The 14,149-nt window shown below is 49.9% G+C and overlaps 5 protein-coding genes across 5 annotated transcripts; 3 read left to right on the top strand and 2 right to left on the bottom strand.

Annotated features, from left to right (window-relative positions):
• Nucleotides 1–949: 949 nt before the first annotated feature.
• Nucleotides 950–2,653, top strand: Aud_009000 (cytochrome P450; the record flags this gene model as incomplete). Its single annotated transcript, XM_043293864.1, has 5 exons — nucleotides 950–1,148; nucleotides 1,197–2,056; nucleotides 2,103–2,213; nucleotides 2,268–2,434; nucleotides 2,482–2,653. The coding sequence occupies 5 exons, from the start codon at nucleotides 950–952 to the stop codon at nucleotides 2,651–2,653; spliced, it is 1,509 nt and encodes a 502-aa protein (XP_043149799.1).
• Nucleotides 2,654–5,198: 2,545 nt separating this feature from the next.
• Aud_008999 (uncharacterized protein) lies at nucleotides 5,199–6,114 on the bottom strand (the record flags this gene model as incomplete). The annotated part of the gene is made up of 5 exons (XM_043293863.1): nucleotides 5,199–5,322; nucleotides 5,376–5,448; nucleotides 5,499–5,592; nucleotides 5,644–5,891; nucleotides 5,946–6,114. The coding sequence occupies 5 exons, from the start codon at nucleotides 6,112–6,114 to the stop codon at nucleotides 5,199–5,201; spliced, it is 708 nt and encodes a 235-aa protein (XP_043149798.1).
• A 1,316-nt stretch (nucleotides 6,115–7,430) lies between these two features.
• On the bottom strand, nucleotides 7,431–10,766 carry Aud_008998 (putative MFS transporter; the record flags this gene model as incomplete). Its single annotated transcript, XM_043293862.1, has 9 exons — nucleotides 7,431–7,910; nucleotides 7,956–8,187; nucleotides 8,237–8,387; nucleotides 8,434–8,635; nucleotides 8,689–8,717; nucleotides 9,264–9,630; nucleotides 9,681–10,104; nucleotides 10,153–10,252; nucleotides 10,331–10,766. The coding sequence occupies 9 exons, from the start codon at nucleotides 10,764–10,766 to the stop codon at nucleotides 7,431–7,433; spliced, it is 2,421 nt and encodes an 806-aa protein (XP_043149797.1).
• A 1,019-nt stretch (nucleotides 10,767–11,785) lies between these two features.
• Nucleotides 11,786–12,425, top strand: Aud_008997 (uncharacterized protein; the record flags this gene model as incomplete). Its single annotated transcript, XM_043293861.1, has 2 exons — nucleotides 11,786–11,898; nucleotides 11,948–12,425. 2 exons carry the CDS (start codon nucleotides 11,786–11,788, stop codon nucleotides 12,423–12,425), a joined length of 591 nt encoding a protein of 196 aa, XP_043149796.1.
• Nucleotides 12,426–13,123: 698 nt separating this feature from the next.
• On the top strand, nucleotides 13,124–14,126 carry Aud_008996 (sterol desaturase family protein; the record flags this gene model as incomplete). The annotated part of the gene is made up of 3 exons (XM_043293860.1): nucleotides 13,124–13,277; nucleotides 13,325–14,005; nucleotides 14,053–14,126. 3 exons carry the CDS (start codon nucleotides 13,124–13,126, stop codon nucleotides 14,124–14,126), a joined length of 909 nt encoding a protein of 302 aa, XP_043149795.1.
• Nucleotides 14,127–14,149: the final 23 nt, after the last annotated feature.

Genomic DNA, 14,149 nt, shown 5'->3' with positions numbered 1-14,149 from the left:
ACTCTCTTATATAAACAAATAACATAAGAGTGTGAGAAAAGGAGACGGAACATCAATCCAGAGTCAAGAGTCAAGACAGATCATTGAACATTGAGTTTATACTAACAGTTAGTGCCGAGTACCGACCATTTATAAGCCGATCCCAATAGCACAGTCTCCATTTATCAATGGCTGTGTACTTAGATGATGTAGATCATCTCTAAAAAGAGAATCAAGGATATCTCCACAGTCTCCAAGGGGAAGCTGAGTCATGTAAAGCTGTTCAGTTCTACGAGAGGTGAACTGCTAAAATAATGTTTGTATTCAGTGGCGAAGGATGAGGACTCCAAGGATCCGAGGACTGCATCTGAGCAAGCTAGGAATGGCTGCTCTATTCAGGATAGTCTCTGTTCTTTCAATATATTTACGGAATCTTAGGGCAGACAAGCCAAACTAAGAAAGACAAAGCCTACTTTAGGCATTTCTACCAACCTAGTTCTCTCGAGTCATTACTTCTGCAGCATAAGCACATCAATGATTCAGTGATTTCCTCAAGCATGGTTCATGTGGAGGCTCGCCACTTCTTCCTATTCCCAGACACAAACATTTTTCCGTGTTGATTGCGGGGCAGCCGATGCAAATTGTCTCAGATTGGTTTAGTTGGTTGAAAGCTGCAGGGTGCAGCATCTGCGTGCCTCAATTTTCAACAGTCAAGTCAGCTTCGTTACTTTAGTTGCAGGAAGCTAGTTCCTAGCGAAGCGAACTAGACTAGACCTGTCAACGTGTCACCACAACCATCCTGTCCACAATGCCAGGAGAGCTGATTAACCCCCCCATTCTGTTTCACATGAGAATTGTTAAAACACGGAGATAGCCCCTCTTTGAAAGCAATTCCTGTAGGTGGAATTCTGGGAGCCTGGTGTCGAAAATTCGCTCAATAATGGTATCCTAGGACAAAGGCAGGATCACAATGGCTGTCCTAGCCGTACTCGTGGTAGGGCTGGCCATCTACTGGGTCATCCAGATCATTTACCGACTCTATTTCCACCCGCTGAGCCATATTCCCGGACCAAAACTGGCTGCGATCACCCATGGCTACGAATTCTACCACAACATCATCAGGGGTGGTCTCTTCATCTGGGAACTCGAACGATTGCACCAACTATACGGTGAGTATATCTTGATTACAGACCAGCTCAGACAGCTAACCGTCTCAGGTCCGATCATCCGCATAAACCCGCGGGAAGTCCACATCAAGGACCCCGACTACTACGATGAGATCTACGCCTCCAGCCTTCGCAAGCGCGAGAAGGACCCCGTACTAACCAAGCAGTTCGACCTCGAAGGCTCCGGCTTCTCCAGCATCGACCCAGAGTCTCACCGGCAGCGGCGCGCACCCGTCGAGAAATACTTTTCGAAGCGGGCCATCGAGAAAATGGAGGGCCTGATCCACGAAAGCCTCGACAGACTCGTCTACCACTTCAAGGAAGCCCATGCCTCGCATCAGGTGGTCAGTCTGGACGCGGGATTCGCAGCCTTGACCTCCGATGTTATCCACAAGTACGTGTACGGGTTCAACCCGGCTAACGTCGACAAGGAGGGGTTCAACGCCAAGGTCAGAGATGGGATTAACGGGCTCTTCCAGCAAGCGCACCTCCTGTACTTTTTCCCCGTCCTGCAAACCATCATGAAGTTGACGCCGCTGGAGTTCTTGCGCAAGTACAACCCCCCGGCGTTTGCTCTCGCCAGTCAGAAGAAGGAGCTGTACAATCGGGCCGCGGACGCGCTGGAGAATGCGCATTCGCGTTCCAAGAACAGCGACAGCGGCACTGTGATTGAGGCTCTTGCGGCGCCGACGGTGCCGGCACACATGCGCAAGCCGGAGCGGCTGATGAACGAAGGATTCGCCCTGGTGATTGGTGGCACGGAGACGACGGCTCGTTCGCTTGCGCTCGGCGTGTGGCATTTGTATAGCAGGAAGGATATTCGGAACAAGCTCAGGGAGGAATTGAAGCAGGCGATGCCTACCACAGATTCGAGACCGACCTGGAACCAGCTTGAACAGTTACCTTACTTTGTGAGATTCTAGACCGACGGGGTTTCTACATTACTAACCCTAGCAGTCCGGCGTGATTGCTGAATCCCTGCGTCTCTCTACTGGTATCGCGAATCGCTCTGCAAGAGTCGCGCCTACGGAGGCGTTGGTATACAAGGGCTACACTATACCACCGGGGGTCAGTACAATAAGCCACAAGGTCTAGGAGCAAGATTAACAGACGTACGTATAGACTCCCGTCAGCGAAACAAACTACTTCGTCCTCATGGACCCCGAAATCTTCCCCGACCCACACGCATTCGACCCGGAAAGATGGATGCGTGCCGCTGCCAAGGGACAACGGCTCGATCGGTACCTAGTAAACTTCTCCAAGGGAAGTCGGATGTGTGTTGGCTTGAAGTATGTGTAATATCTCTCGACCAGCTGTTCACTACTGACCTATGTAGTCTAGCATATGCGGAGCTCTTCCTGGTTATCGCGACGTTGGTACGCCGGTTTGACATGGAGCTGTACGAAACGCCCAAGGAGAATATTGAATTCGCTCGGGATTTTGGCACCCCGTACCCTGAGAAGGGGAACTTGAGCGTACGGGCGATTGTTACTGGTGTCATCGAGTAGTGTGCATAGTCTGTGGTTCAGGGTGAATCTGAGGTTGATTCAGCAGTGTCATCCACTAAGGAATTCACCCTATGTTTAAAAGAAGAATGTCAGTATCCAAGCAAGGGAAATGTGGGCAATACTGGTGTTTCTGAAGGAGAAAAATATGCACCTATACAAGGACCAGATAAGCCAGAAGATCTGGGGTAGGTAATAGCATGGACGATTTGACTAATTGGCACGGTTGGAGCATAGAGAACGACATAGTGAAGATGAGTTATACAGGTTAGTTTGCCTTAGATAGGATGCACATACTTTACGCTCATCAAAACTCCATGGTCATTCCCAACTCTTCTATATTCTGTACTGTATGCTCCACCTAGTCACAGAGCTTTAGCTCAAATCCTGCAAACTTATAGATATTCAGCTGTTATACCTATAACACCACATAACCCTGTTCCATATGCAAGTATATTCAGGGCGAGGAATTCAATGTATTTGCGATGGGGATGATATACTAAGAATCTGGACACAGGCCGACTAGCTCAGTCGTAAGTGCTACCCACTGAGGATGAAAGCAGAAAAATAAGGATTCCACATGGCAGTGAGCAGAACAGAAGATCCCCTTAGAGTAGAAGATACCCTCAGGATGGAATAGCAATGAATAGAGGATAACTCCTAGTAAAAAAACATGTGACTACCATCCTGGAAACGCCCCGTTCTGGTCTGTGTCATGCCTCATACCAATCAAGATATTTCGCGCCTTGCATCTCCTGTTTCCCCACCTTACTCTCCACCTACTCTGGCCACAAGAATTGATTGAGAGACTCTGAACTGGAGAGGAGTTATGGCAATTATTCGCAAAACGAGTGAATCGACATACTACTACATTGACCTGAGGGATCATACACTGGATGGTATTGAAAGCCTCTGTCCGCTCGACAATGGACAGCAACATGATGCCCCAAGGAGTACGTTGGGAGCCTTGGACAAACTCCCTTTGGAACTTCTTAACATAGTGCTCGTGCAACTTGGAATCCGGTCACTTACCGACTTCCGACGCGTCAATAGACAAGCCAGACGGGTCATAGATTCGATTCCACAATACCGACAGATCATCCAGCACGCACCTGCTACCATCCGAGGAATCCTGAGCATCGAAACAGGAGATTGGATCTCATGTCAAAACTTCTACGCAAAGCTATGTACGGCTGAGTGCGACGGCTGTGGTGATTTTGGCGGCTATCTATACCTGATAACGTGTCGTCGTGTTTGTTTTCTCTGCTTCACGGAGAAGACTGCTTATCTTCCACTGCTCCGAACGGATGCCATGCGGAAATTTGGACTCCGTCGAGAGCACGTAGCGAATTTGCCTCGAATGAAAAGTATTCCAGGCCGCTACTCACCACGGGAGATCAAATGCAGTACGCGACTTACACTCATTGATCATGACGCTGCACGACAAGCTGGGATTCGTTTGCATGGGTCCGTCAGTGCCATGGAACATCATGCAGCAGAAATGGCATCTGAAAAACTGGAGAAGTATCAGCGTCGGGCCTCAGGACATGAGGCGCGGCAAAGTAAACGTACGCGCCGGCCCAAATTAGAGGATGACTTTGATGGATTTTCGTCGAATCCCAAACGTTTCATGGGCATTGTCCGTGCACCACTCATAGATACACGCCTAGGAACTGTTGAATGGGGGTTTCACTGTATTGCTTGCAAATCCCACCATTATGATAAGCCGCTTCATTGGCGCCGGATGTTTACAACCGACAGTTTCAAGGATCATGTCTCGGAATGTGGGGAGATAATAAATGGACATCACAACAGACAGTTGGATAATGATCAATGATGACAATGACTGACACGAATAACCAAAACCCCCCACGCCAACCGTTTCGCCTCAGAAGTAGCAATCAATGCTGTCGTGCTTCGACATTTCCCGCTACTGAACGGTTTTCTACCTGCGCATTTCGCCCTTGCCAGGTTTCACCATATGGCGTGCACATATATTACACATCCTAGTCAGGTTAGTATTTCTTCTCCACTATTCTTACCTCGACTCTTAGTTGGCTGCACTTATCAGAATATCACTTTTTTGTCCCTGGTTCTAACTGTTTCTGGCGCCCAGTGTGGAAAGGATGAGAGAAAGGCGATGAGTAAACACTCCAAGAGGCTAGGGAAATGCATCGTCATTTGCCTGCCTGACGGGATTCTCCTTTTGATAGGCCTTGTCTTCTCCAATGGTCGCGCAATAATCGTCTAGTTGATAAGGCAAAACGATACTGTACTCTAACTCGCGAATCATAGCGAGTCGAGTAATAGCTGCTTCCTAGGTGATGGTATGAAATTTGCAGAAAGACTATTACGACCCTCGAGATCAATACTGTGGATAGCCCTAATAGAACATCTAGTGTGCTAGGTTTAAGCTCTATAAGCTGATCCGTGCCGAGTATTAACATCAGGAAGCCCTAGAGCACTTCTTCTATTAATCCAATAGCAATGGCAATCTATCATTAATGGTATCATACAAGTCATAACATCATCCAAATTACAAATGATACTATACGGTCGTTGTTTTACCCTCCGTTTCCTGGATTGCCGGAACGCTCTCCGTCTCGCGTCCATAGTTCGATTTCGGGCCCAGCTCGTCATCATGCTTATGAGACATGAGCAGAATGGCAGTACTGTCCTGCATCAGCAATCTGCTCGTGCAGCGTAATCCAAAGGAATGACATACCTTGCAACAGTCGCAACCCAACCGGGCCACGCAAAGACAACGGATGTAATAGCTTTGGGGTTTGTCCGGTATTCTCCATGATGTTAGCCAGCGTCACAGAAGCAGCAGCAGGCGGATACGTACGCAGAGCAGGCTTTTTGGCCGGTTCCGCCCAGTATTTCCTGGCGGATACGGCGTCGGTCCCGGTGATACGGGCGCTATGTGTGGCGGTGATGATCTAGTCTCATGAGCAGGCTGCACAGCAGTAAATTGGAATATCAAGGCCTACAGTCATTGCCAGAGCAGAAGCAAGCATCATCACCGACACCACCACTGCAGATATCTTCCACGCCAATCGAACAGATTTGCTCTCGTGTCGTTCCGGCCAGAACAGATCGAAGAAAAACGCGGCGCCGAAGATGGTTGCAACGGAGACTCCGACGAAGATATTATACGACGCGGCGCCGATGAAGTCGTTGTTGTGGACTTTGACTTCGGGGTGCTGTTTCTGGATGTCATCTTGTTGATCGAGGTAATCTAGACACAACCAAGATTAGATTGGTGATCCCGGTAGCCATCGGGGTAAAGTACCTGACAAAGCGGCAGTTCCAACCGACTCAGAAATGACGCAGAATATCATGGCCATCTGGTAGACAATCATCTTTGTGCGACGCAAGTGGTACGCGCGGTTGAACATTCTCGCTCCTTTGAATTTGTTCCATTGTATTTCGTGGAGGTCGAGACCCCATATGATGGCCATTGAAGAAGTCGGATTATCAGGACAGTTTAATTCTCAAACAATGGATGCTATTGCTGCTCAGTAACCGAGCCGAGGGAATAGATAAAGTAGGCAGGAGACAAGGGGTGAAGGCTTGACAGTTTGGGCAGCTCAGATCTTCAAAGAGGATGACTGACTAATATAAGTTGAGCCATGCCGAATTAATAATGTTACACAAAAGCCCGAAACTTGTTTCCTTTTTGGCAATATCTGGTGGTCCGACACTCTGATGGTGGTGGTCTTGGTAATGCTTTGTGATTGACGGTATGACGTCAACGAACAAGCAAGCCGCAAAACGGCCCAAAACGTCATCGGTGCAGATCTTCAATGACCTGGCCAGTATGCTCACGATTACAATTCTGCTAACAGCGCCATTATCTTTTTACCTTGTATATTCTAATAATAAGTAGGTTCTTATATCGACTAGTTAAATCATCGTCCAAGTCGAAGAAGGTGCTGAACACATTATTACACTACTATCTCCACTGCGCTAGGAATGATCGTCGAAACACGTTTTCAATAAGGGTTTTATGGTTGACAGGAAGCTGAACCAAGATCAAAATCAAGCTCGATCCTGTCATATGCTTATATCGATCCATAAAGGCTTATCAGGTTGTCCAAGAACATTTCCTCTGGCCAAGAACATCTTGGCTCTACGTGGATGTGGACATCATAACACAAACACTAGAGCTAGATAAGTACAAACTGATATTACACTATGAATTATGAAACCTATCTGGAATCACATGTTTAATAATATACTGGTGAACTAATGGACACTCCACAATAAATATAATGGCACTATGAGCCTTGATATTAGTAATATAGAAGAACCATTACCGCTGTTCTCACTCATGATTCTTCATTCAGCTATCGTATTCATCAATTGGAGAATGCCATCATGATAAGCCTTCCTACAGAAAGGCTCTTTGATCAAGCTGCATTCTCTCTCTCCTATCATTCTACGCTTAGTTGTTCTGGATGTCTTCGTTGACGATCAGGATGGTTTTTCGAATACATGCCGTGCATTTCCTACGAGACTCGACGAAAGGCGTGCTTATACGTCAAAGACAGAGGATATGGATTCAACTGAGGCTGCTTGACGAGGTAGAAGAATATATTGCGCCGTGGTGGATGGAGGACGAGAAGGACCAGAATGTGGATGAGAGCTGGCGGATGCTGAGAAGAGAGTTCTTGCTGCGGTGCGCCAGTTGGAGGAATTTTGCCTGAAAGGAAGCAATAGACAGGCTATTCGCTGCTAGACTAGTACATCAATGCTTGAATAAATAAGCGACAGGCTAGTCCAAAAACCACTTGGGTACCTCCGGCCCCCAAACAGCCAACGATTCATCACCCGCAGGCCCATACCCAATGGGCGTCTCCTCACTCACCAAGTCCCCATCTGCATAATGCTCAATCATGTACCCGGTGGTATCCCACCAGTAATCAAACAGCTGCGAGCCGAGAATGTGTCGTCCCACGCCCCAAACAGGCTCATAACCCTTCTTCGCCAGCCACTGATGTCCCAGGTTCTGCGTGTCAAAGTCATGCTCTTCAAATGAGCAATGATGTATATGCGAGGTGGGATTCGTGCTCATGAAGAAACTGTGGTGGTCGACATAGTCTGCGCCGCGATCGATGTGCGCGAAGAGAGCAACATTCTTCTTCTTCCCGTCTTTCCCAACATAGAGGAAGTCGCTCGGCACAAGGTTGAAGGTTGTTGTATAAAAGGTGACCATTTCCTGGAATTTTTGGACGCACAGGCCGAAGTGACCCAGCTGTATCTGTTAGTTATGGTGTAAGGATGGCCTGGGGAGACGTACCTTGTGGACGGCTGCAGGGCCGGAAACGAAGCGCTGGAAGTGACGGATGCGAGGCTTGTCTGACTCGTAGTTGACCACAAGCTTGGAAGGATATTCACCTGGTGCTGCCGGTGACTGACCGTAGATGAGATTGATCGGGAAACCTTCTGGATCTTTAACGGTGACCATGAAGCCTCCTCCGGGTGCGTCTTTCAATTCTTGGATAGCGCTGCCTGTGGGCAGATTGGCCGCCCTACATACATATCAGCAGCCTGAAGTCTCGTCATAAGGGTTGTAAATACCTTTGCAAATCTTGATACGATTCCACCTCAAACGTCCCTCCGAGAAACTCTTTCTCTGCCCCTTTGCGAGCATAGTAAACATACTGATCCGTCCCGTACCCTCGGTACCACACTTCCTCATCTGTCCTTTTGACAACTTTCATACCAAAATCTATTCCCTTCAGTCAGGCCTTCCTGATAGTAGGACAATGACTAACCTTGGAGGAAGACAGTAATCGCATCAAGATCAGGATGTTGATAGCGCATATGCGCCAACTTCACCAGTCTGATCTGATTCTCTGTCTTAATGCCACATCGTTCCTTCCACTTCGCCAGAGACTCTTGTTCTTCTCCGATAGCGACCACGTCCGGGACGGAGGCTCCGTGACATGGCTGGATCTCTGCCTGCGATGTTTCGGACTGTCAAACAGTCAGTGCCCAGACTGCGTCGCTGGTCCTAAGTCCTAACCTACCATATTCATCTCGCTGTGCATGCCAGTATCTAAGATCAGGTTTGTCAACGAGCGAGAAACGATACCATGTAAACATATCTTTGTCTCGGTTATCGGCCTTCAGCTGAATACCGGGGAGAACCTTCCCCGCATTTTGTATAGAGATGGCAAATGAAATGCCGTGCCGCAATTGTGCTACTATCGCTGTCCCACACACTTGGCGGGGATCATCCCACATTGATTTTCGTGGACAATGGAAGTAGCTGGAGTAAATAGGTGACAATCATCAGCACCTAGGGAGATCCGAGAACCCTGTGGTTACGTGGGGCTCATCGGCGGTTGTGGGTTCGACTGGCGATCCATCCACATCGGTCAACATTCCCCGATTTGCTCAACGTGAGTAAAAGATGGATGCGCTACGCTCCAATATCATAATAACATTACAGAAGGTCTGTCGGCAGTTGATCCTTTTGATACCATCCGACGCTACACCAACCGAGGTACTCTAATCACCAAGGTGGCCCAACAAGCTATCAGAACGAGTGCGGTCGCCGTCATATACGGAAGACCAAGCCATACCCCATGCAACGTCATACTGAACTTGAACGTGCCTGCCATCATCGGCCCCGCGATGATCGCACCAAGACCCTCCATCAAGGCAATTGTCGTCCCCAACAGACCTATCTCGGCCTCATCCACCAATGCCGTAGCAACGCTGCGTAGAGCCGGGAAGAAACCCACTCCCAGCGAGGAGATCGATAGACCTACAGCGAAGACTGTAGGGCTGGCGGCTAGTGCCATGAGGACGTACCCCGCCGCGATTGTGAGGACGCTGCCGAGGGAGATGCGCAGGTCTCGGCGTATAGGGGGGAGGAATCTGTCTAGGGTTTTGGAGAGCGCGGGAAGGATGAGGAGTAGGGCGGTAAAATTCATGATTCCTTTCAAGGAGACGAGAAAGCTTGCCTGTTCCAAGTCAGAAGGGGACGGAAAAGTGATGGAGAATGGGACTGTACCTTTGCCATGGACCATGAGAAGCGTTTTGAGACATACTGTAGCATGATCAGGAGCGACTGGATAGCCACATTGGCCGTCAGCAGGGCGAGGGAGATACAAACAATGTTGCGTTGGGCGAAGATGAACCGGCCGTGATGCATGATTTGGTGCCTGGCGTGACTCCAGACAACTTGAAGACGTTGACGGACCGTCCGTGGAGCGTCATCGTCCGCCTCGTCGTCTTCGCTGCCCGTCTCGCTCAGTTTGCTCAACTTGGGAAGCGTTTCCGGCACACATAGGGAAGCACACAGACCACATAGCATGAAAAGTACTGCCAGGAAGTACGGGAGCCAGGGCGTCCAGGACATGAGCCAGGCGCTGAGCGGGCTTGCGACAATCTCGGCTACCTGTGCTGACGCATAAATGACAGAGAAGATATTCGCCCTGCAACCGTTACCATCTAGTGTATCCGCGTCCGATTGATTGACATACCGTTTCTCCACCGGAAACACATCGGTGATCATCGTGAAAAGCATAGACCTGGCAATCTGGGCGCCACCACCGCAGAGCTGAAATACCGACATGAACCACACTGTCCGCAGGGGAATAAACCTGCTGTACCATGCTGTACGCTATCAGCAGGGAAACAAACTACGATCAGGTCACTTACCGATTATCCGCACCATCACCTCTTCCGTAATCAAGCCAAGCAAACTCAACCTTAGCACCATCTTCCGTCCCGCTTGATCAGCCATCAGACCAAATGGAAGCGCCAGAAAAATCCCCGGCAGCGTATCGAGCGTCTCCTTCCAGCCATTGACAAGCGCAAGCTCACCCTGCACATCGGCGGCCTTGCATCTGGCATCAATCTGCTCCTGGGTGGTAAGAAATGCGATTTCCGGGTGCAGTTTCCGACAGATAATTGACTCGAATATTTGGATCTGCGGAGCCATAGCCAGATTAGAGCCAAAGTTTATTGCGATGATGCCCAAGCTTAGGACGATGAGGATCCATCGTGCATTGGTGGAGCGGCGGGACTCTGATGCGTGGTCGTGGCCTAGCAAGGGGGTTTCCTCGCATTCATCGTGCCTGGTCTCGAACACCATTTTGTTGATGATATGGTCGAGATTATGGGGAAGAAGAGCCAGGAATGATGATGGTCATGTTTATATAGGGAGAAAGTCCACGTCTGTAAGCCTGGATGCCTGGATATTTCATCCCTGCATGTGCAGGTACCTTTGACGCTAGAGAGGCAGCTACCAACGCTCATTGGTTAGAGCTACTGCCAGCTGAATCGTAGGTCACTCCTATTGGTCAATTCTTTCGGAGTAAAAGATCAATTCCGGGTCGGAGTTCGGAATTCAACACTGTAAAAACCAGGCCAACATTGGCGTCAGAAAGAGCAGTCAGCAATGATACTTTGATTGCATCACGATGCTGATGCATTCTGGCTATCTTCCTTCTGAAGGAAGTGGTGGCTGCAATGCCACTGTAAGCACAGAACAGAGATAATGTGACGTGACTATTCTGCTGCGCAAGAGCGTCCTTGAATAAAATATGCAGAATGACGTGCTTAAGCCTCGACACCTGAGACACCAGAAGGCAAAACCAGGCATAAAATAACCAGTTCAAATAGAGTGAGCTAGACTAGGTCGTCCCCAAGGTTCTCGCAAGCATCCTTGGCATCCCACTGTTCAGCCGACTTGGCCCTTGGCATTTCTGTTTACAGCTATAGGAATTTATCTAGGATGTTCAGTTCACTCCAGGAACTTCACAGAATTTCTCAGTGTTAAGATTTTTGGACACCCAATCGTCGCTCCTACCTCCCACATCCCACTTGGCCTGTGCGCAGTTGAAATGCCCCAGTGCAGGCGCAGGATTTGGTACTACAAAGGTTACCAAGTGAGAACCTTGAAGACGCCGAGGTCTTCCACTCTGCTTGGCAATGCCGTATTCCTTCAGGCCAAGAGACCGTTAATCAAAGATGATCTTGAGGCAGCACTTGAAGAGGGACGGAGCATGGCCCCAGCAAGCATATATAAACCCTCGAACCCTTCCTCTCCTTCCAGGAACAATTCTCACATTCCCTCCATTCCTCCAGGATCCGTTGTCCCTGTTAAGCATAATGAAGCACCTCATCTTTACTCTCCTCGCCTTGGCCTCCACCTCGGCCGTGGCTCAAGATCCTGGTCCTTCGCCTACAGCCTCTGTTGGCTGCGAGCCACATGGCGACCACTGGTATGACACGAACGGAGACAATCAATCCAGTAAAGCTCACGGCATATAGGCACTGTGATGGTCCAGCAACTGGAGCCGCTAGTACTACCAGCGAACTACACCGTACTCCAAGTCCCACTGAGTCTGTGGGATGCCAACCACACGGGGACCACTGGCACTGCGACGGGCCCGCCTCCACCGCGGCCATGACTACGGCGCCTTCTGGCGACCACGATCACGACCATGACCACGACCATGACCACGACCATGATGACGAGGACGGCACCGCGACCCCGACGATTCCTAGTCCCACAGAGTCGGTTGGATGCGAACCGCACGGCGACCATTGGCACTGCGATGGGCCCCGGGAGACGGGTAGTGCTTCTGCCGGCACGAGCGGGGCGGCCGCTTCCACTTTGGTCTCGACTACTTCATCTGCCACGGCGTCTGCCACTGGGGCGCAGCAGTCTGGTGGGGCTGGTTCTTTGAGCGTGGAATTGTCTGTGGCGGTTGGGTTGGCTGTCGCCGCTGCGGCATTTCACGTTTGATGGATTATGACATGGTGTGCTATCCATTTATCGGTGGCCATGATGATGCGCCGTCGCGGTTTGTGCACATGTTCAAGACGTTGGGAAAAAATCAAGTCTCGGATTGAACCGGTTCATTATCATGGTGTTTCATACCATATGCGAGAACCTGGCTGTGTAATAAGAAAAAAAAAAAAAAAAAAAAAAAAGGAAGTCTGACAGAGTGTTGTTGAATAAACAAATACTGCACGAGAAGATAAGCGAATGAGAGGGAGGAGCGAAGATAATTCATTTAGCTGGTAAATGCAGGTGTCGACACGCTATTTACAATTGAATCAACCACAATGATGGTATATTTCAAACACCGTCTCGGGATTCGCTCTAATGCCGTTTGAATCTTGCGGGTGGCGATCCACTAACTGCGGGCCGATGTCATACGAGCCCATAATACGGAGTAGGCACCAAGATATTAGCTGAGTATTCCGTGCTAAAATAATCGATCAGTGTTTAAGGTAAGGAGAGATCATGATCGCCTGTCCCTGCATGGCTCCTATCCTAGGATCCACCTTCTTCCCGGGTGGCCTGTTGCTGGTCCAGCCATTCGGATCATGCCATCCCGGGTAACTTGACCTATCCGCGCGGTCTATATAGAGCATCAACAATATCAATTGGCTTCCGACAAACTCTCCCTCTACTGAGCCAGTAGTGAGGTATTCGCCATGGACTCGCTCAATTCCACCTATCCACAGCCAGCCATGGCGACCTATTCTGATCTTCTCGACCTCGCCGCTCAGCAACAGCCTCAACTCTCCAGTCTTGAGCGGCTCTGGTGGGCGCACTATGCCTTCTGGGACAATAATATCCTCGCGACTGGTAAGCCATTCAACGACGACCAACCAGTCCCGTCCCAGGTCTAACAGATATAGGAATTATCACCTTCCTCGCCCACGAAATCATCTACTTCAGCCGCTGTTTCCCCTGGATCATCGCCGACGCCCTCCCCAGCATCTTCCTCAAATACAAGATCCAAGACCAGAAACCTCCTCCATCCGCAGCAGAGCAATGGGCCTGCACAAAGTACATTCTCCTCATCCACTTCGTCATCGAGCTCCCCCTCATCGTCCTCTTCCACCCCATGATGGAACTCTGCGGCCTGAGCTTCACCACCCCATTCCCAGACCTCCGCACCCTCACCGCCCAAACAATCACCTTCTTCCTCCTCGAAGACACATACCACTACTGGCTGCATCGCGCCATGCACTGGGGCCCGCTCTACCGCTCCATCCACCGCATCCACCACCAATACGCCGCGCCCTTCGGGCTAACAGCCGAGTACGCCAGTCCCTGGGAGACCCTCCTGCTGGGCCTGGGCACCATCGGCCCCCCATTGCTCCTGGGACTGATGAACTGCAATGTGCACCTGGTAACGGTGCTCGCTTGGGTCGCACTGCGGCAGTTCCAGGCCATCGATGCGCATTCCGGCTACGATTTCCCCTGGAGTCTGAGGCGGATCCTGCCGTTCTGGGGAGGAGCGGATTGGCACGATGATCACCACCGGTATTTCTGGGGGAATTATTCCAGTTCATTTAGGCATTGGGATGGTAAGTGTCTTCTGTTGTCGTTCGAGATATCTGCTGACGCCGTCTAGTGTTGATGGGTACGGTTGCTGGTCCGGAAGCGAGGGAGAAGAGACGCTTGGAGCGAGAGAAGCGGCAGGCTTGATTGTTCAGGATCGGCGCGAAAAT

The sequence above is a fragment of the Aspergillus udagawae genome, assembly GCF_001078395.1.
Source record: "Aspergillus udagawae IFM 46973 DNA, scaffold_7, whole genome shotgun sequence".
Taxonomy (NCBI): Eukaryota; Fungi; Ascomycota; class Eurotiomycetes; order Eurotiales; family Aspergillaceae; genus Aspergillus; species Aspergillus udagawae.
Note: the sequence above shows the minus strand (reverse complement) of the source record. Positions and strands in the feature narration are given on the sequence as shown.